At 35.9% G+C, this 22,566-nt stretch overlaps 1 protein-coding gene across 3 annotated transcripts in view; it reads right to left on the bottom strand.

Moving 5' to 3' along the window:
- Positions 1-22,566, bottom strand: part of ERCC6 (ERCC excision repair 6, chromatin remodeling factor) — an 84,013-nt gene that overhangs the window by 24,423 nt on the left and 37,024 nt on the right. For 2 of the 3 annotated variants that reach the window (XM_054572368.1, XM_054572370.1), the window contains 3 exons: positions 21,511-21,639; positions 16,877-17,035; positions 9,152-9,287 (listed from right to left, as the gene is read on the bottom strand). In XM_054572368.1, coding sequence (XP_054428343.1) covers positions 9,152-9,287; positions 16,877-17,035; positions 21,511-21,639 — 424 coding nt within the window. The remainder of the gene's footprint in view (positions 1-9,151; positions 9,288-16,876; positions 17,036-21,510; positions 21,640-22,566) is intronic. The other variant, XM_054572369.1, reaches the window with a different exon arrangement.

The raw sequence follows: 22,566 nt of genomic DNA, 5'->3' as shown, positions 1-22,566 counted from the left end.
ACAAAATTCCAGAAAAAGAACTAAGCAAAATGGAGTCAAGCAAGCTACCAGTTGCAGAGTTCAAAACACTAGCTATAAGGATGCTCAAGGAACTTAGTGAGGACCTCAAAAGCATAAAGAAGATCCAGTTGAAAATGAAGGATACATTAATTGAAATAAAGAACAATTTAGAGGGAATCAACAGTAGAGTGGATGAAGCCAAGAATCAAATCAGTGATTTAGAATATAAGGGAGCAAAAACCACCCAATCAGGACAGCAAGAAAAAAGAATCCAAAAATAAATGAGGATAGGGTAAGGAGCCTCTGAGATAACTTCAAGCGTACCAACATTCTCATCATAGGGGTGCCAGAAGGAAGAGAGAGAGCATGAGAAATTGGAAACCTATTTGAAAAAATAATGAAAGAAAACTTCCCTAACTTAGTGAAGGAAATAGACATTCAAGTCCAGGATGTGCAGAGTCCCAAATAAGATGAACCCAAAGAGGTCCACCCTAAGACCATCGTAATTAAAATGCCAATGGTTAAAGACAACAAGGGAATCATAAATGCAGCAAGAGAAAAGCAGTTAGTTACCTATAAGGGGCTTCCCATAAGACTGTCAGCTGATTTCTCAAAAGAAACTTTGCAGCCTAGAAGCAGTTGGCAAGAAATATTCAAAGTGATGAAAAGCAAGGACCAACAACCAAGATTACTCTACCCAGCAAAGCTATCATTTAGAATTGAAGGACAGATAAAGAGCTTCCCAGACAAGAAGAAGGTAAAGGACTATATCACCACCAAACCAGTATTACAAAAATATTATAGGGTCTTCTTTAAGAAGAAGATGAAAATCAATAATATGAACAATACATATCTCTCAACAATTAAATCTAAAAAATAAATAAGTAGAAACAGAAACAGAAATCATAAATACAGAGAATGTTTTGATGGTTGCCAGATAGGAGTGGGGTTAGGAAGATGAGAGAAAAAGGTGAAGGGATTAAGAAGTACAAATTGGTAGTTACAGAATAATCATGTACTGCATAGGGAATACAGTAGCCAAAGAATGAATATGCATGACCCAAGGACAGGGAGAACAGTGTAGGGATTGCCTCGGCGGGGGGGGGGGGGGGGTGCTGTGGGGAGGGGAAAACAAGGGAAAAATTGGGTCAACTGTTAGGGCATAAACAATAAAATATAATTTAAAAAATGAAATGAAATACAAAAAAATTAAGATACAAAGGATCTGAGTGATCATCACCAGTGAGCTCCTTTTACTAGCTATCAACAATGCTTCAGATCACATAAGGAACATTCATTCTTTACAATATTCTGAAAGGCTAAAATCAAACTCATTAGTCAATGCAATCTGCTAAAAAAGGAAAAAGAGAAGATTAATAAGATAAAAACAAAAATTAGTGACTCTTAAACAAAATGGTAGAAATGATAAAGCAAAAAAACTACACAATTCTTTAAAAAGACCAAACATAACAGACAAACCTCTAAAAAGTCAGGCCAAAGAACACACAGACTCAGCATGAGCACTGTCAAAAAAGTGACTTAATAGATGCAGAGATTACAAAATGTTACTGTGCTGTGTGCGACCTAATTCCAAAATAATCTGAACATCTGACAGAAGATGACTGCTACTAAATCACCAAAATGGATCCAAGAAAAATGAGACACACCAATCAGACCAATACTGAAGAACCTGAAAAAGATGTTGTGATCTTCCCACCAAAAGTCTACCACATCGAGGGTTTCACAAATGAAGCAGGAATTGATTCTGTTATTTAAGCTGTTCCAAAACACACAAAAAGAACACATTCCACATCATTCATGTAAAGCTAGTAAAACGTGTTTTGAAAACTGACAGACTCAACACATTAGAAATCCATTACTTTATAAATAAAGTTTAACAATATATTAACCTAATAAGGCTTATTGCAGAAATATAAGAACAGATAAATATCAGGAAATCTAATACATGCAATCACAATCATAAAAATTTTATAAAATTTAACACATTCAAAAATGGTATCTTAATAAACTAGAATATTTTTTAATTAAGTAAGGTACAAAAGGGCGTAACATGGGCCAAGAAAAATTTGATAGATAAAAATGAAGATAAGGAAATTGTCTTCTCATGTCATTATACACTTAACATGTCAGAGTCAACAACATTTGCTTTAGAAGATAAGTATAACACCTGGTGCCTACTCAAGGTTTGACAAGTGAGAGCTACTATTACTATGACTGCTACTTTGCTACCTTCCTATTCACAAATCTCAGTGCCTGCACAATACTTACATTAAAGGCCACACCTGATTTAACCATTTCCTGACTTTCTACCTGATGATGAATGCAGCAGTAAATACCTGAGGGTTCACAGCCTTACAAACATACATACAAGCTCTCTCAGGACTTGCCTTCACTGACCTCTTCCTGATTGCACTGGTACTCCACTGCCACTTGCCCTGCTACAGCTGCTGTCAAAGCAGCAGGCACCACACTCCGCCAGTCCCAGGACCTTTAGAAGCCAGTGATGATTTCAATAATCCCTCTACATCTAATTTTTCTGGAGAATCTGGGCAGGCAAACTATCATAACTCTATCCCCATTCTTCCCTCCAGAAGTGCAGGATCTGCTAGAAGTCACAGGAGACGATGGCAAACTGAAACTGAGAATGTTCCATGACCCATTTAACTCCAGGCACAGAGCTGTATGTATGCAGAGAAAAGGGAGATGAAAACAACCACAACTGTTCGGAGTCTGAAATGCAGAAGGAGTTAAATTACAACTGGGTCACAGCCAAACCCTGCAAATGTGAACCCTGCAACTCCCAATTGCTGGATGCACAGAATCACCTTGATCATTCCATTTGCCTCCAAGGATCACCATCCTGAGCTGGATTCTGGACATCACTTATCCAAATTAAACAAATGAGATTCCAGGCCTCTCAAATATCACTGGAACCATGTTCAGCTTCTTTTGTATGTTTAAGGATTGAAGTTTATTTTTAAAATTCTGTAGTGTTAACTTATAGAGATATAGGAAGAATTAAGAAAACACTTTTATAAAAAGAATAAGAAAATTTTGAAAATGTCCCCATTGAAAAAATAACGTGGCTTTACAAAAGCCACTGGGTAAAAACACATCTAAGGCTATTTGTTTCACCTGATTCAATCACAGAATTCTGCAACTGCTTAGACAAGAGTTTCAATAATGGTGAATTGTTGAATATTACAGACATTTCTATCCAAATACTTAAGACAAATTATCTCAGGCGGTTTCAAATTAAAAGCTTGTAAAATATGTAATCTCTCTCCTAGTTTTTGCAATTAATAGGGTACGTCTGCAATTAGCCTGACTTACTGAATGCAGAGCTGTTGTCATTAAAAGATGTCTGTGAAAGTACTACTGTTATTACGGAGGCTCAGGAGACCAATCGCTCCTAGAGGGCAAACAGTGGACTGGTAGAAAACAACAGCCATAAATCACACTGTCAGGCAATGGGAGAGCAAGTGGAGCACCGGCACATGAAGGCCATTCACGGTAAACGCAGCATGGCAGCTTCCCAGGCAGGACTTACTGCACCTGTAATTAATTAAAATTTCCTTCAAGCTAAATCTTTAATAAACAAGGATTTGTGCTGACAATGAAGAAAAAGGGACTCCAGCAACATAATTTTACAATATACCTCACAGAAAAGCATAACATCTATCATTTCTTGTATCAGGTGAATAACCATCTCTAAAGTTAATAGGAATTACATCACTTTGCATAATAATGTGTACTTGAAATGAGTCTGAAATAGAATGACTGAGGAACTGTGACCCTTTTCTTTTATTTACATTTTTACTCTCTTCCAGCTTTTTAAAATGCCAAGTCTTTTCACTCTACTGTTTCGGAAAACAGGTCTTTTTAAAGAACACACCACGACAGGTTCATCAGATGTCCATATTTTTGTGTGGCCTTTTCTTTAATGACACCTTGTAGTCACACCCCCACCAAAATTTTAACATTCTATTTTATTGTTTCCATTTGGGGCCAAATGTGTTTGGTGGATGTAGTCACACCCCCACCAAAATTTTAACATTCTATTTTATTGTTTCCATTTGGGGCCAAATGTGTTTGGAGAAAAAAAGTCTATCCAAGAATGAGCATGAATATTTTTTATGTATTTATAGGGAATCAATAAGAAATTCCAGAGCATCTTTATTTTCTCAACCACTGAGATAAAGAACTCTACAATGTCTTTGTTTCTAATATACAGGGTCTGTCCAGAAGTTATCTATCCATGTAATATGAAAAATAGAGACATTTATTGAAAAAGATACAAGATACAAGAAACACTGTACATAGGACAATGACACCTCAGTCCCCTTCAAAGTAGGCACCTGGGGACTTCACACAGCTCTCCCAGTTGCCATCAGCTGTCCCATCCTGTTTTTCTGAATCTTATCAATGGTCTGAAATCTCTTCCCTTTCAAAGGTGATTTTAGTTTTAGGAAAAGCCAGAAGTCGCAGAGTGTCAAATTGGGGCTGTAGGACTGCTGAGTGACCTAGGTGATTTGATGTTTTGCAAAAAAACTCTGTATGAGATGTGATGCATGACTGGGCACGTTGTTGTAATGAAGCTGCCAATCACCAGCTGCCCATATCTGCAGCCTTCTGCATCATCCAAATAGTTTCCATGGAGGTATATTCAAGCTTAAAGTAAAATCTGATACATATTTGTTGCTCTACTCATTGATTTTCACTGTGACGGCCACACGGTACACATGCTCACTCAACAGTGTCTACCCCCCCCACTGACTAGTACAGTGAAGTAACATTGGTTCGCACATGTGCATTCCACTCCACTCTCCTTGGCTGTAAGGTTAAATCAATGTTGTACAAACTGTTCTCATTATATTAACAATGACCAGACTTTTTCCGGACAGACCTTGTACAGTAAAGGTAAACTTTTCATGTACACATAGTAACTCAACAAATCCTCACAGAATTACTAAAAAATCCCATTTTGCAGGAAATCAAATTGGGCTCAAAGAAACTGAATGACTTGCCCAAGGTCACAAATCTATGAAATGACAGATCGAAGATTCAAACCCTGGTCTGGTAATTACAAAACCTATGTTGTAAACCCTTTGTGCCATTGTTGTATTTCTCACTCTTCAGCCTCTAAATGCCAAAAACTGATCAAAATAAGACAAAACTCTTTGAATTATTATATCCTACATAGAAGGGTAAGGTGGGAGAGACATAATGTGACAACTGTTTCAGAATATAAGCAAGAAATTTTTCATTACACATCTTCCAACAAATTAGAAAAAAGGGTCTTTAATAATTAAATAAACCTGAGAACAGAATGTTAAAGATACCACCACCCACTGTAAGTTACGGTGTAAGTATCACAAAAATGCCCTCTTTTATTATCTTTGCATATACTGGGTTGGCCAAAAAGTCTGTACAGTTTTTCCATAAAATAAAATACACATTTTTTTATTTTCACTAATAACTTTATTAATTTGGATATTTTTAGTATGTCAGCTACTTCCCGCATAGTATAGCATTGACTGTTCTCAATTAATGTCTCAATTTGACCACTATCAACTTCAACTGGTCTACCTACCATAGAGCATCGTCTAGTGAAAAATCTCCAGCACGAAACTTCGCAAACCAGTTTTGATATGTACAGTCAGTAACAACACCTTTTCTATACACTGCACAAATATTTTCTTGCATGTCAGTTGTTTTTATCTTTCTTGAAATAATAAAGCATAGTATGCTGAAAATGTGTATTTTCTTCCACCTCCAATATTAAAATGGCTACACAAAAATTCACCAATTTTAAGGGTTTTTTAAATGCATGCTGATTTGACAGCTGTCACAACACAATCTAACAAAATTGTTTCCAATGAAGTTAAAGACAACTAAACACTAGTAGAGCACTTACAGAAAAAACCGAACAAGCGTTCTGGCCAACACAGTATTTTCTTTCCCGATAAAAATGGTTAGCTTTTCGGGTCAGTTAAAAACAACATACCCATTTTGGGGAGCCCTAACAGCATCAAAAACCTGGAATATTGTGTTTACAGTTATTCAATAAATAAATACTAATTGACTAACACATTAAGTTTCTCTATGTTTGAAAAAAGGGATAAAACATAATGAGAAAGGAAAACTTTCTGACTCCCGTTAAATAAGATTTCAACTGACCATTAAAGGAGATTCAAGAAACTAAAATGTCTTTATTGGCTCATTTGGTTGAAAACAATAGCCACTTTTTTTTGGCGTAGTAACTAGGTGTTTATTTGATAATTCTCAATTATACTGTGAAAGAGAATATTAACAAAGATAATATAAAACAGTGAGAGAGGTGGGAAACTATTCTAAAAGGCTATTTAAAGAAGAAAAATACATGTGCTCTCCATTCAGAAATTGTTTGATCACTTAATATGTTCTACATATGCAAAAACTTCAAAATTTTGTATCATACCATCTATGAAAAATCATTAGGAAATAATGTATTTGAATGATAAAAAGAACAATTCTGGCATTACTCTTTCAAGTATTTTTAAAGAGAAATTCTCCCCAGCACCAAATGTTCGTATGCCAAAGCATCACTATTACATTTAGATAGGACAGCCCGTGCGCACAGAAAGCTCCATCATGGAGAGAAGGAATCTCAGCTGATAGGATGAAAAGGATGTCAGATAATAGATGCTGGGTTAGAGATCAGACCAGTATTGATGAAATACTTGAAATACGATTAAGAAACATAAATTCTATTGCAATTGAACATACCTGTAAGTTAACAAGTGTGCATGAGGTAGCAAAGATCTGTACATACAAGTTTAAAAGGACAGAGCTGAGGGTGCTTAAATCCAGAAGCCAAGTTCTGACCTTGGAAGTGTTACTAACAAGGTCTCTGCAAGGAATTAACACATTTGATGTGTCGTCATCACAAATAGTACAATATTAGCATTAATAATAAATAATAAACTGTGTATCTAAGTCGAGAGGTATGGTTTGAAAGATGCAAGAGAACATCATTTTGATCTTTTGCTTGACAACTTTTATCTTTATAGATCTAAGATATTTTAAAACAAAAAAGGAATAGGAGAAAGAGTTAAGGGTCAGAGTAAAAGCACAAGTTTACTGCTTTTCCTCAAAAGTGAAGTAAGAAATTTCAAGTTAAAGTCCTTGGTGAACTGTAAAAACTCAAAAAATTATGAACAATCATATGTATGCATGTGTTTATGTGTGCAAAACAAACTTAGAAGGTGGAATCACTGTAAATATAAGTGAAATATCTACTCTTCAAGTTTTTGCCCTCTGAACAAGTAGGAAGCCAGCCTTACCAAGAAACACCAATCATTGTCAATTCTATTTCCAATATGAGTCAATGTATTTCATTTACATGAAAATAGTTCTTCAGGTTATAATTACAGAGAAAATGCAGGTGAGCCATGATTCAGGTGAACGTGTGAACTATATATACTTCACTAGCCCAAAGAAAATAAAAGGATAAAAACGACTATATGAAAAATTTGCCTTTTAAAGACAAACACATCAACTAAAGAATCCCTCTACAGAATTTGGCAATACAAAACATGAAGAAATGTCAATTGACAATGGAAGTGAAAAAAAGGAATAAAAGTGTTTACAAGGCTGATGACAGGATGGTTACAATTTATTCTGACTAAAAAACAACCTAAACTGTTACATCCATGCTTCTAAAAAAAAATCACTTTTTTAATCACAGCATTATATTTTAACTCAGTTTGTTTTCCATTTATCAGGTAAAACTCAAGGCAAAGTCAGCTGGTTGTAACAACAGCTAGTATAAGATTCCATCTCACCAAACTTGAGTTGCCAAACTATAGATATTCCTGATTCACTCCTATCAAAAGTTCTATTACTCATAATCACAAACAAGATGGGAATTTGGAAAGAAAGGGCATCAGCAAAATCAGAGAAACACTGGAGCTTAGTGGCTCACGCGTCTAACTTGGCAAGACCAACCTTCACTAGCTCCTTCCCAGGCTGCACGAGTGCTCACTCAAACTCCAAAGACTCAGGAAAGAAAGAGCTTATCATAAATTGTTACTTCTTGTCAATAAAAAAACCTACAAACCCACAGTGAAATGTAATTATTATTTATTTGGCAAATGTTTATAGAGTACTTGGGATACAAAAAATGAGGAAGGCACAGTCCCTACTCTCTACGGCGCTTACAGATGATGAGACAGATGAGAATAAAAAAAGCATTATACAACATATCTATGCTACCCATAGGAGCACAGATAAACCTCCTTTTAGATAATATGGCTAAAACTATGAATAAGTGAGGAAATACAACTATCAAAATATAATGATTATGCTTACATGATGATCAAGGATTCAGAAAACAAAAAACAACTAAAAAACAACAATGCAAACTTTTAAATTCTCAAAATGGCAGGCTGTTCCTTTGTTCATTAAAAACAAGAGGGAAGGAGTGGGGGCGGGGAAAAGGAAGGGAAGGGGAAAGTCAAGGAACATATAGCAAGGACTCATGGACAAAACCAAAGGGGAAGAGCTGAGGGAGGGAAGGAAGGAGGGGGCAAGGGAAAGTGGTGGGGGGGAGGCAGAGACAAATGTATTTGAAAAAATTAAATAAATAAATAAATACAAATGGGGGGGGAACCAAACATGTTTAAAAAGCATATTAACAAATGCACTTACCAATTAAGAGTTATTATATGACGTATTGTACCCACCTTCCTAAAAGTCCTAAAACTGTTTAAAACTGTTAATGCCCCCAATCCAGCCAGTTAACTGTCCCATAGTCCCCAGACATAAGGTCCCACTTGTGCTCTCAGGCTGCGCACACTGTGCCCAGCTGTTTCACTGGACAACAAACATGTCTCAACACCATTAGGGCCTATCAAATACAGAATTCCCAATTAAATCTGTGACAAGGTTAAATGCATGAAAAGAAACACAGAAACATACATTTGAGAAATACATGTATCAAAGAAAAAACAAGTAAAGCCTTCCATCAAAGTAAAATGGAAGAGACAAATGTATTTGAAAAAATAAATTAAAATAAAATTTTTAAAAAAAAGGTAAAATGGAAGGCTTCAAGACAAAACAAAAATGTACTCAAGTGCTGTCATGTTACCTTTTTGTGGGTAGAGGAGCCAGTCTCGTGTAGAATTGCCACTCTGAACGGAGGCCACCACATGTGAAATTCCTTCACCCACTGATGCATCACTGTTGTTGGACAGACAATTATAGTTGGACCCAAACCCTGAAACCTGCAACCAAACATCCAAGAAGAAAATACAACCATAAATGACAACATATGAATGATTAAATGCCAAAAATCAAAAACGAAACAAACAAAAACAAGTTTAAAAAAGAAAATCCTACTATGGAAATTTACTGATATTTTCTTTATAGAAGGAGCTACTGAGGTTAAAATGCAGTAAGTGAAATCTCTACGATCCCATTCATCAATTAGTGAATGCAGGTATTAAAAGAAAACAAGAGCTAATATATTAAAAAGATAACATCTAAAGTAAAGAATTTCAAACAATTTCAAATAAAAATTATGTAATAAAAACTTTTCTTCCCTCCTTTATTCCCAATTAGTGAAGGTATTGTACAATGTATCCTAAACCAAGTGCACATAAGAGTATCTTTCATTTCTTTGACCCTTTAGAGTCTACCAAAGTTTTCACCCACAGAATTTCAACCAACCTCACAGCCCTGGAAAATAAGCAGGACAAAAAAATGCTCCAGTGTCTGAAACCCATAAGGTTGATGTGTCCAATGAAGTGTGGTTACCAGGAGATGAGGGCAATGCCTACAAGTCAGTCTTCTGAAAGCTGCAGCCTGTTCTTTTACAACATCATGCTGCTTGCTCCTCTATGTGGTAAAGAACAAGTGGAGGATCATCATAGCTACTATTTCTAGAACAAGCCCATGCCAGTCAACTGCAGCCTTCTCTGTTCTTGTGGAAAACAGCTGAGCACTGTATAGTAAGAGCTTTAACAACAGTCACATGTTCACCCAGCAATCCCAAAGAAACACTTACGTACTGAAATACACATCGCAGCATTATTTGCACTGTAGAAAAAGTGGGCCTATCTTCTCTATTTATTTCCTATTTCTACTTAAACATCCACAAATAAGGGAAGGGTCGAATAAACCATCCCATCCTTTAATATAGCATAGGCCAGTGGTTAGGAGCACTGCCTGGGTCAGAATCCCAGCTCTGCACATATATTAACTCTGTGATCATGGGCACATTATTTAATCTTTCTGAACCTCAATTTCTCATCTTGAAGTGGGAATAATAATATAATGATCATATAGGGTTATATAGATTAAATCAGTTAATATCTATAACATGCTTCCAACAGTACCATACAGCAAATAATATAAAAGCTTGTTAAATAAGATGGAATATCACATAATCATTAATATTCCTTTTGAAGAATATTTAAAAACCAGGAAAATGTTCATAGTTAAGTCTCTTAAAAAACAAAATTATTTATGGAATCACCCCAATTCACTTACACATAGGTAACTGATAGATTGGTCATGACCACTATCTGAACATGTCTTTCTCCTCTCTCTCCTTCCTAACCGTTTTTTTTTGTGCAGGTATCCACTCTTCCTTCCCAGACGTGGACCTGATGGGACTCTGGGCTTTGTCTGGCTATAGCGAAGAGGGGAGAAGCAGGAATCCTGGTTCCTCTCCAGACTGCCGGCACACACCATTCCCCTGGCAATGCTCACCAGTCCCCTAAGGGGCCTGAGAAGACTGGCTCATCAGTGTAAGGAAGAACTTAGAGCAGTCCCCCCTTATATGCAGTTTTGCTTTCTGTGCTTTCAGTAAGAAAATTAATGGAAAGTTTCAGAAAAAAAAATTATAAGTTTTAAATTGCACACTGTTATGAGTAGTGTGATGAATTCTCAGTCCGGCTTATCCATAAATCATCCTTTTGTCCAGCGTATCCACATTGTGTTCACTCCCCACCCATTAGTCACTTTGTAGCCATCTGGGTTATCACACTGACTATTGTAGTATCTCAGTACTGTGTTTAAGTAACCCTTAAAGTAGCCTAATGCTACGTCCCAACGCCTACGTCATTCACCTCACTTCATCTCACCATGTACACACTGTACTACCTTACATCATTACAAGGAAAAGAAGGGTGAGTACAGTACAGTAAGATATGTTGCGTGAGAGGCCACATTTGTTTAACTTTTATTAGAATATAGTGTTACAATTATTTTATTTTTAGTTGTTATTAATTGCTTACTGGGCCTAATTTATAAATTAAACTTCATCAGAGGTATGTATGTACAGGAAAAACAGTGTATCTATAGGATTCAGTACTATCCAAGCTTTCAGGCATCCACTGGCATCTTGGAACATATTCTCCTCTGATATGGAGGGACTACTGTACCTCCGAGGTTGAGGGGAGAGTTTTCTCTCTAGGTCTCTCCTGCTGCTTGTGAATATGTAAACAGCCCAATGGCCACTGAGCATTTGGACTACAGTGCAAGGAAATCTTATGACCACAAGGAGAACTGGCCGTAGGGGAAAATTTAAGTACCTGGGTCCCTGATGACATCTCCAACATATTGATCATGCTGTGTCTACAGCCCACTCCTGTGGTTTCTAGGTATAGCACACATACTGTGAACATTTAACCCAATTTGAGACCAGGTTTTATTTAATTACTGTCAAAATATCCCGATGCATTGTACCTCATGGGTACCTGACTGAATCTATACCATCCTGCCCTCCACTTCCCTCCTGTTACAATGAAACAAGTGTCCCTTCTCTAGTATGAGACTAATCGTTCTGCCTTGCTCTGAGCCTGTGCCCTACTGCAGCAACACTCCCATCACCGTGGCTGCTTCACCTAAGTGCATGAGATGATTAAGCAAGTCATACTAACTATAGGAATCTCTTCAACACTAGACCCCCTCAGTTCCTGTTACAAGAGTCAACTGGGAGCCAAGACTGCAGACCCAAATGGCCGACCTCTCCCTCATTCTGGAGCACTCAATGGCATTTTTTAAACTGTCATTCTTCCCTTCTCCTACCTTCTTCTGTCCAACACTGGTGTTGAATATGTAAAGTTAGATGCACACTGCACATACTTCCCCCATGTTATCTCAATTCCCCCAGTTTCAATTACTCTCTACACTGATGATGCCAATTCTAGGTCTCCAGTCCAGCCCAGGTCTCTTTCCTGAACTCCAAAATATTTGGAAGTCTATCTGCTGGCTGATATCTCCACATATATGTCTCCATGGCATCATCTTCCCCCACCTTGCCCTCCTCTCATGTTTCCTAAGAATTGTCACCTATTCTCCAGGTGCCCAAACTGGAAATCCAGGCCTCATCCTTGGTCGGCCCCTCGTGTTCTTTATCATATCCACAATCTGTAGAGTTCCAATAAAATCTGCCTCCTAAAAATCCCTCTCAAAGACACCTTGTCTTTCCATCTATCCTGTTGATACTCCAGTTGTGGCCACTATCATCTCCTACCTGGGTTATTGCACATTCTAGCCTGATCATTTCAAAAAGCAAAATCTGAATGCTTCATCCCTTTGCTTAAAAAGCCTTTTAATGTTTGCCTGTTGTTCCTGGGAAAGTTAAACACTGTAACCTGGCCTATGAGCCCATGAGGATCTGACCTCTGTTCATCTTACCCCTTCAGCCTCTCATTGACCCATCCCAACACTTGCCCCTGAGGCTCAGCACTCCACCTGCTAGCACTGTCTTCAGTTACTACAAAGAACATAACCCTGATCTCTCATCCTTTGCCTTGCCCCTTCTTAGCTTTATCCTAGTTACCTATTTGTCCTTCAGATGTTGGCTTTTTCTTTAGCATCTCCTCTGTCCTTTTCTCTCCAGGAGGGCTAAGGACCCTTCTTCGGTGCATCCACACTAATTAGAACACCATAGTAACCCTATCGTATCCCTTATTGCAATTGGGTATTAGAGCTTTCCTAAGCTCCTTGAAAGTAGAGAGAGAGAGTGTGTCTCTTCAAATGATCTCAATGCCTAAACCACAGGAGGTAACTAGTGAATATTGGTTTTAATAAATGAAAATATTGTTGGAAGACTGGAATATATTGAAATGTTCAAAGAGATCATTTCTGAATTGGGGGATCATGGGTGATTTTTATTATCTTTCTACATCTCAATGATACTAAACTTTAAAAAATTATAAATTAAAATTTAAAAAAATTAAAAATTATAAACGTTTAAATATTTCAAGCACTGTGTGCAAAAATCTTCTGCAAAACTGGAAAATACCTTGTAGTTCTAATAAAAAAACAAGCTGTAACTTAAATGAGGCTTACTCTTATATTCCAGTGTGACAAAATGCCACCATCTACCCCTGATCCCTTCAACCTCTAGCTACAGTGTCCCACCTCCTGCTCTGCAGAAAGGGCTGAGACTGCAGAAGCCAGAGCTCTGACACTTGCCGCAAAACTCCTAATAAATTCTCTGCTTCTCACCAAGACAGGTACCATGTAGGCTTCCAGGGGAGGGCGTTGACTCAACCCTGGTACCTTCCAAGACAATATTCCTTTGTAAAAGGATTAAATGCACCAGCATTATTCTCCAAGGGAAACAAGAATTATCATCAATATGTACTTAATTAACAAGGATTAGGAAACAACCGATAAAACCTGTCTGAAATAGTTAAAAACAAACTCATTTCCAAATAAATACACATATGTTTTTATTTAGGTTATACAGCATGTTTTTCTAACATGCTTTCTGCAAACCGCTGCAATGACTCACATTTTGTCATTTAAGGCCAGTATTTTATTCTGGCTGAACATCTATCTGACATTATTACTCCCTTTAATTTCTGCCATTTTCCCCTTATCAGAAGACGGTGGAGGTTTCAGACTGAGTGGACATTGAGGAGCAGACCTTCATTGTTTCTGAACCACAGAAGGGGCATCAAATCCATTAACAGTCACATCAATGACACTACCCTTTTCAAACCCTCAACACTGGTGAGATGCCATTCGAAATGGCTAAATGTATTACAGTGATTACAGTATCAATTACCAAACTGGCTACAATTCCTTTCATCTTTGATTATCACTGTTTATACCTAATGAATTTAGGACAAGCCAATAGTTCCAGGGTCAAATATTTCAGTCTGTAGGATAGAAATCTGCTATTCATAACCTAGAGCCTCTCAAAAATTACAAAAATATTTACTTTTGAAAGTTTATTAACTTTTTCAGGCCATTTACTTGTAATTAGGAATTTACTAAATAATAACCAAGACTTTAAAGTATTAACTAATGTTTGAAAGATAAATCATTTATTTCCTCTCCATCATGAAACCTAGGGGTGGGGTGGTCTATCATAATATGAACAGCAAAGTGAAAATAAGATAGTATGTACATTACAAACTGGGAACACAACCAGGATAGATTTTTATTAACCATATGTAATATGCTTCTCCTTCTTCAAAACACATTAAAAAAAAACCCCAAAAACTTCTTTTACTATAAAGTTTCTTCTTGGTATCCCAGAGATCTCTACTATTTTAATGATCATAAACCTTAAAATTGCAACACTAAAACCATCTCAAATTAGGGCCCAAAAATCTACAGCTTGTAGGAGTTCAGAAGAAATGTGCACAGCCAATGAAGGCCCACTCACAGCCCTTGACAATTCAATTCTATTTGAACTTCATTTGATTATTCATCTGACCCTTTTTCCTTAGGATATAAACATAGAGGGAAACTCCAAATTCATTTAGTTTCAAAGGAGGACACGTTATAAAAGTGCTAAACAATTTGCTCTGGCCCACGAAGTGGAGGGGACCCCTCAGTACACCTCTCTCCATAAAGAGCCCAGTTGTTTTTATGATATATAACCACAGTCTGGGCAGTCCCTTCTACCAATACTATTTTAATGAAGATAATCTGGGCTATAGTCCAACATGCCACACTATTTCATTATGGAAAAAGAGGGTATGAGCATTGATAGTTAATTGATTACAGCTGTTGTTCATTTTAGCCCTGACTTTACTCCTGGTAGGACTGTCACTACTCAAGAGAGCACGTTTTAATTTTTAGACCAAAATTACACTGCAGGGATGCCTTTAGGTTTCCTAGGCCCAGAGTACTAGATTCCACACAAGTTTCATGATAACAGAAAAGGAAAGGAAGACATGGGAAATAAGAAAATCCCAGAAATCATTTAAGAAAAAAAAAAAAACCAACAGTAATAGAAAACATTTGAGACAGCTCAGAGCATTCTATTCATTTAAAAAAAAAAAAGATTTACAGAGTAAGTCTCATCAAGAGCTTATTTAAAACACAGAAAGCGTTTTTACAAATAATAAACTAATTAACGGCAGTCATAGAAAAGAAAACATGAAATGCACATCTTCAACTTCACTTTTCCCTTAGGCTGGAATGACTTCACCTGATTCCAGGCAAAATGTAACAGAATTCTAATATTTGAAGGAAAATCTCTGCTTCAATGTAACCAACCTCCTTGTAATAACAATAAAATATTTAGTATTTTAAAATCTCCAAATGTATTTTATGTTTCCCACATTTATGTATTTCTAAAATATTCTAAAACTTTAAATACACCTCATAAGAAGGGTAGGTCTGAAAAATTAATACAAGAGTAAGGGATTAAAAACAAAACACTAAACTCTGAAGATTAAAATAAAAAGCTCTTAATAGTTTATAATTTGTATTTGGCTATCTACTAAACACCTGTCTGTCGATGAACCAGAATATAACACAGGAGCTTCCTGCAGTGGCTCATTTTAGGCACACTGATACTATTTTAAAGGTGTCTCCAAATCTTACCTAGAGAGTGCATGACGTTTCTACCACATAACCCATCTGGTGGTAAATGTGTTTCTGTTATTCCTTAGAAAAACCTATTGGAATCTAAGAAGCTCTCAGATTAACTGGGTTCAAGATTAAATAACCCTCCTAATTTACCCACTATTATTTTTTACCAATACTGATCACATAAAGCAAATTTACAGCTTAAATATGGAAAGAGTCACTGCACTGATTACAACATAAAGTATTTCAGTCCTACCATACTGAGCTAACAGCTTAAAATGGTTCCTCTTTCAGAATACTATAGCTTTAATAGTTTATTTAAATTCCTAAAGAGAATAAAGACTAAAATCTAAACATAGTTTTCTATCATTTTAGCATTTTAGATAGTCATTTAGGTTTTGGCCTTAGAATTTATATAAAATTCTTAGTCTTGGAGAGAGGGCAGAAAGCATAGTGAGTAGATAAGTAACTTCATTAAAAAGAAAACTGCTATCTACAAATGCTCTCATGCATACTGATTATAAAAGAAATTCAGGAGAATGGCTTCTCCAAAAGCTCCAACTTTCCCCATGAAAAGACTCTGTACTTACTGTAATGTTCACCTGGTCTCCTGCCAAAAGAAATATTTTAATATAAAATTTAATAAATGGAACTAAAAGTATTATGTCTAATTTAAAATTCCATATTGTGTAAACTATTGATATTAACATAATTGAGTTTGTAAACAATCCATTTGTAAAAGCTAACCTTAGACAACTGTATTGACCCAAAATATCTAGTGGGGCTCATCTGCAAAATGAAGGCTCAATGCCTGGAATTCATTAAAAGTGTTACATGTTTAATTTCTCCTGCCCTACAGCTCCATTGTCTCGTAAAAATTTTTCTTTGATGTCCCCCACTAAAAGAATTAAAGGAATATTGTAATTGAAATGTCATCAATAATTCACAAGACCCTCCTCCACAGCAATACATCTGATGAAATATTAATTGAGCTCCACAGACTGACAGTCTGCAGTGGAGCACTTGCCTGTAATTTGAACCACGAGTTCTGATCTTGCTGTAGCTCAGACCTGCCAAGAAGGCAATTATCTGGATGGTCTTGCCCAATCCCATTTCGTCTCCCAGAATTCCTCCTGCCTGCTGGCAGTGCAATTCCCACAGCCACCTAACACCTGTCTGCTGGTACCTACAACAACAAACACCAAAAAGAAAAAGAAAATGGCAAATGGTGGATAATACAGATCATAACAGAGAGTACCCATGAATTAATCATTTCACTAAGTTCTAGTAACAGTCAGAGAAACAAGCCGGATGTGTGTTTTACATGAGTATTATATTTATAAGGTTATACATTTTTGATTACCTAGGCATAAAATCACAAATTTTTCTTTACAGAATGTTAACACATTTCTAATTAAACTGACAGATGGGTTAAGTAGAGACTGTTTTATTTTTTACAACATTAAAAATAGCTTGGTAAACAAGCATAAACTTACTATCTTTTATTCAGTATCTTTCTGGAAAATATCTTACATATTTTTAGTTTTTTAAGTTCTAATAATTTTTCTATGATAAAAACAGGCATGCACAGCATCAAAAAGCAGGGCAGAGAAAGCCACAATTTACAGCATATACTGTTGAAAAGTCACTCGATAATCATTATCATTTTTTATAAGAAAAATTAAATTAAATTTTAGGCCATAAACAAGTCTGAGTAATAAAGCTCCTCACAAATTAATAAAATTTATTAATAATTTATTAATAAATTAATGAAATTAATACATAACATGATTCTGTCATATTACTAGCAGATGCAAAAAAGAACAGTTTAAAGACTCAACAATACAAAAGGGCTTTTTGGTATTTTAAAGCAGAATGTGATTCAGGGATTTTTTCATAGCTAGAAAAATACCAGAGCTATTAAAATTTATAAATAAGAAGTACAGGTCAAAGAGAATAACACAGTCCCCTCTTTAAAAAAAGTTCTTTTCTCAATGTCATGTTTAATCTACAATCTAAAGATGAAGTTTAAAAAAAAATAAGGCAAAAAATTTTGGGGGGAGTGAAAGATTTAACATCACAGAATGGTATAAAGATTAAATGCCAAGGTTAAGAAAAAAAATCTAAAGCAAAACACACCTGAGTTAAAAGACAATGAAATCCAAAGGATTTTTTTTTTCCAAGGAAAATACCAAGTCTAATGAGCCTCCCACCTCAAAAGAAAATGATTTTATTGTGTTACTGACCAAAAGTTTACTATATATTTGGCACACAGTATGTCTACTTAAAATCTAAAATCTCGCTCTGAACTTCAGTCCCTGTTGAACTAGTTTTACTTAATCTTCTTTGAGTAAATATGTCATTATTAACTTTTCCCATTTTCTGCAAATCAGTTCCAAAAGCTTGACTCAACTGTTGCCATAATTATCTGCCATGTAAGCAAAACTCTGAAGGATAATTTTGCTGCTTGCACACTGGAAAAAAGGATTACAAATCAAAACATAGTAAGTGCAATATGGATAAAAGATCACTTAATTTGGGAAGAAGTGTAAGTTCCACTAACATGTTGCACACAACTAGAGAATAATGGCAACCACTAAAGGATCGTACCTAGAGCCTACTGCCAGGGAGGCACCAGGCCATGCGATTTGGTTATAGTCTCAAAACCACCCTGCAGGGAGGTGACCAGCCCATTTTTCAGTTAGGAAATGAAGGCACAGAGAGGTTAAGTAACTTGCCAAAGGTCACACTGCTGAGAAAAAATGAGCAAGCCAGGTTGAAGTCCAGAACCTCAGATTCCAAACCACTTTACAGATAATCTTGACCAGTGGTTCTCAAGGACAGGGCTATTTTGCTCCCTAGGGGACATCTAGCACTACCTACAGACATTTTTGTTTGTTACAAATTGAGAAACTGTCATTGTTATGTAGTGGTAAAAACCAAAGATGCTGGTCAACACCCTACAATGCAAAGGAATGGCCCTGACAAGAAAGAATTATTCACAACTCGAAATACAAGTTGTGTTGAAAGTGAGAAATGCAGTTCTAGAGAGCTGGCTGTGAACTGGCTAACTTACATTACTCCCAGTTTTGGAAAAAGATGCATTCAAAAAACTCTCCAAAAAATCTGATGTATAGTAGTCCCCCTCTTATCTGTGGTTTCACTTTCCACAGTTTCAATTACTTGCAGTCAATCAAAGTCCAAAAATATTACATGGAAAATTCCAAAAATAAACAATTCATAAGTTTTAAATTTGCACACCATTCTGTGTAGCATGATGAAATCTAGGGTCTTCCCATTCCATTTTTCTAGGGACATAAATCATCCCTTTGTCCGGTGCATATGTACTATAAATGCTCCCCTCCCCTTAGTCACTTAGCTCTCTCAGCTACCACATCCACTGTTGAGATACTACAGAGCCTGTGTTCAGGTCAACCTTATTTTACTTAATAATGGTTCCTAGGCACAAAAGTAGTGATGCTGGCAATTCAGATGTGCCAAAGAGGAGGGAAAAGGGGAAAGTTTGGGACTATCCACAATTTCAGGCATCTGCTGGGGGTCTTTAGGGCAAGTTAAACGTTTTTACAAACTACTGTACAACAGCAAAGCAATTATTATGCAATGCTTCTCCCATGACACCAAAACACCACAAAATAACCATAGATAATTGGTATATCTTGGCATTGTCACACTAATCCAAGAATGTATTTACTAGTGTAGCTCAAAGGTAAGTCAGAAGAGTAAGGTTTGTCATTCAATTGCTCAATTACACAAATGAATGCATTTGCTGGGCAAACTTTCAAAACAGAATTTTGAAAGTTAAACATGATCTTCCAGAAAACAGCACTTAAATGGGTAATTGCACTTTCTGACTCCCTTGTGTACAATACCCTGTTAATTTAATTCCACAGAGTACAGTAAATACAGTAAAAATATATATCTATAGTTTAAAATTAAATTGGCCTACCTAAAATTTAATCATAGAAGAAAAATAGAGACAATCAATCCTATTACTTTTCTCATACAGCAGAAGAAAAAGGAACAGGAGAAGTTTTATAACATTTATGAAATATTTAAATCCTGTTTTTGAGAGATGAGAGAAAAACAAAATACTTTCCAGGAATGTGCAATCAAGATAAATTAAAAAACTAACAAACGTGTTTAAATTAACTCCAGTAAGGGTAATAGTCCAATCACTGAATCATATATATTCTTAATAAGCAACGTCTGGTTATACTAACTGCAAAATTTTTGCTAGAAAATCTCACATTTATTAAAAAAATGCACATTCAACTTGAGTTTTGAGGGTATTTGCCAAATCATTTATTATACCTGTAAAAGTATCTTATCTTTGATAAGTCAATTTAACCTGTAATTGGGGTATTCCTTTTGCTAGTACAACACTGATATTATCTAACCTGTTACTAATAAGCAGCTGCTTTAGAGAAGAAAGCTAAGATGGAAAGAATTGCCAACAAATGTCTTCATTTACCTTCCCATACTTAATTTTCATTTGGGGAAAAAGCAATAAACTAAGTAGCCATCTCTCCAAGCTATAAAATATCTGTAATTTCTTTACAGTTCTTCCATCCAGTTTGGCAACCCAACCAAGACACTTCATTAAGAATCAGCTTTCCTATATATTTGATAGGATAAAATAACTCTCCCCATCCTTGTTTTCTCCCCAACACTCCAAGAAAAATTAAAACTATAAATAAAAACTCTTTGAGATGAAATATAAAAAGGATGTTTTTTCAATAGACATCCTGCAAATGTTTAAAGCATGGCTGACAGACAAATCTATGAAGAACATTAAACATAACCATCTTGAAGAAAGAAGTTTGCTTCCTGCACCCAACTAACCAAGTGATAATACAAGAGACAAAAAGAAGTTATTTAATGGTTTAAACCTCCTATACGCATCTAAGAAGTCTTCCTGAAGTACCTTGTTAAGTAAGTCCCGAGAGTGATGAGATTGAAAACATGCCTCAGTATTTACATTCATCACGAGAGACTTGCCCAGACCTTGAAGTCTTTAGGCATGCATCGTCCAGTTATCTATAGCACTGAGGCCACCTCACATATGAAACATAGCCAGATTCAAATAGCAACTTGGTCCTGAAGGTGTTTGCCTACATCTTTTCTGACATCAGAACACGGGCATAAAATATTTAGATGCGCATTTGGTCAGCTCAGTATTACACCCTTAGGTACAAAATAGGGCACTCTGAAAATAATCTAAAGAGTTTTCTATTTCCACACAGAAGAAAACCTCTCAATGCTGATTTTAATATACAACTCTTCTTGCTTAGTTAATCTGATTTAATAAATTAGAGATTTGGCTCCTTAAAATTACTAAGAACAAAAAAAAAATAACTCAATGTTGATGGCTTTCAAATATGTTGCTTTTAGCCTGCTAAGGTAGGTCCATATAGATTCATCAGTTTATAAACATACCCAATGCACACTTTAGTCAATTTATTATCATCTAATTTTAATGAACAGCATGTGGCTAAAATTTCATTTGACAGTGTCTGCATTTGCAATAAACTGCTGCAAGTACCTAAGGGCCCACAGGTAACTACTGTGTAACTCCTAAAATATTAATCTGCTCACAATGGCTTGATGACAGATACAAAGGAAAGAACACATGGCACATACTTAAAAAGCTTTTTGAACAGAAAACCTGGTATTTTAAAACCTTCATCAAATTCAGCATCACTTTCCTCAGAATCATCTTCAAGCTTCAGACACTTCGCTTTGTCCTGCAGTCTCAGTTTATTCCATCTCCTACCATGAAAATAAAAATCATATTTCCATTATTTTGAATATGACAGATTAAAATATATAGTTCTAGATAATGCACAGAAAAAAAAACAACAGGTAAATTAGAATGATCTTGTAGCTTTCTGCTGCCATCATTACACAAAATACCAATATTCAAAGAAGAAAAACAACTAATTCTCTTCTCCTTCCTTCTCAATTCAATTCTTAATTATTATAGCTGCACTAGAAATAGTTTTGTAAGGTCATTTCATTATCAAAACTACTTGCTCCTCTTCTGGCACACATGAAGGGAAAATTTCTAGTTCCTAAGATATATAAACTTAGTTCAGTGAAAATTTCAATATAAGAAATATTGTCAAAACGACAATATAACAAATTTTTTTTATTTATAATTATTTCTGTGCTAAAAATATGCTAGTAATAGTATAAAAAAGCACAGTGTCTTCAATATAAAGTAAATTTTTGGTCAAAATTACTATATATCTCATTTACATATAGATTACTTAATTGGGACAGGGCATCAACAATATGTAAGTCATAAGCAAAATAGAGACAGGCTCAGAGACAGGCTCATAGAGCAGGATGACAGCTACAGGGGACTGTTGGAGGGGTGGGTCAGACGTGGAGGGATAGAGCAAAAAAGAAAAAAGAAAAAGCTTATAGACACGGACAACAGTGTGGTGATTTCAGAGCAGGGAGGGATTGTGGAGAGAGGTGGAAGAGGGTAAAGGGGGAATAAATGGTGATGGAAGGAGACTTAACTTCGGGTGGTGAGCATACAATACAGTGCAGAGATGATGTGTTGTGAACTGTGCACCTGAAACCTGTATAATTTTGTTAACCAGCGCCACCTCAATAAATTCAATAAAAAGGAAAAAAAAAATATAAAAGTACTGATAATTATACCACTGAGAAAAAGTATGTTCACTA

Source organism: Pteronotus mesoamericanus, unplaced genomic scaffold (assembly GCF_021234165.1).
Source record: "Pteronotus mesoamericanus isolate MK-2021 breed Mesoamerican mustached bat unplaced genomic scaffold, CSHL_Meso_final contig_230, whole genome shotgun sequence".
Classification (NCBI taxonomy): Eukaryota; Metazoa; Chordata; class Mammalia; order Chiroptera; family Mormoopidae; genus Pteronotus; species Pteronotus mesoamericanus.
The sequence above is the reverse complement of the archived record's forward strand: the minus strand, read 5'-3'. Positions and strand labels throughout refer to the sequence as shown.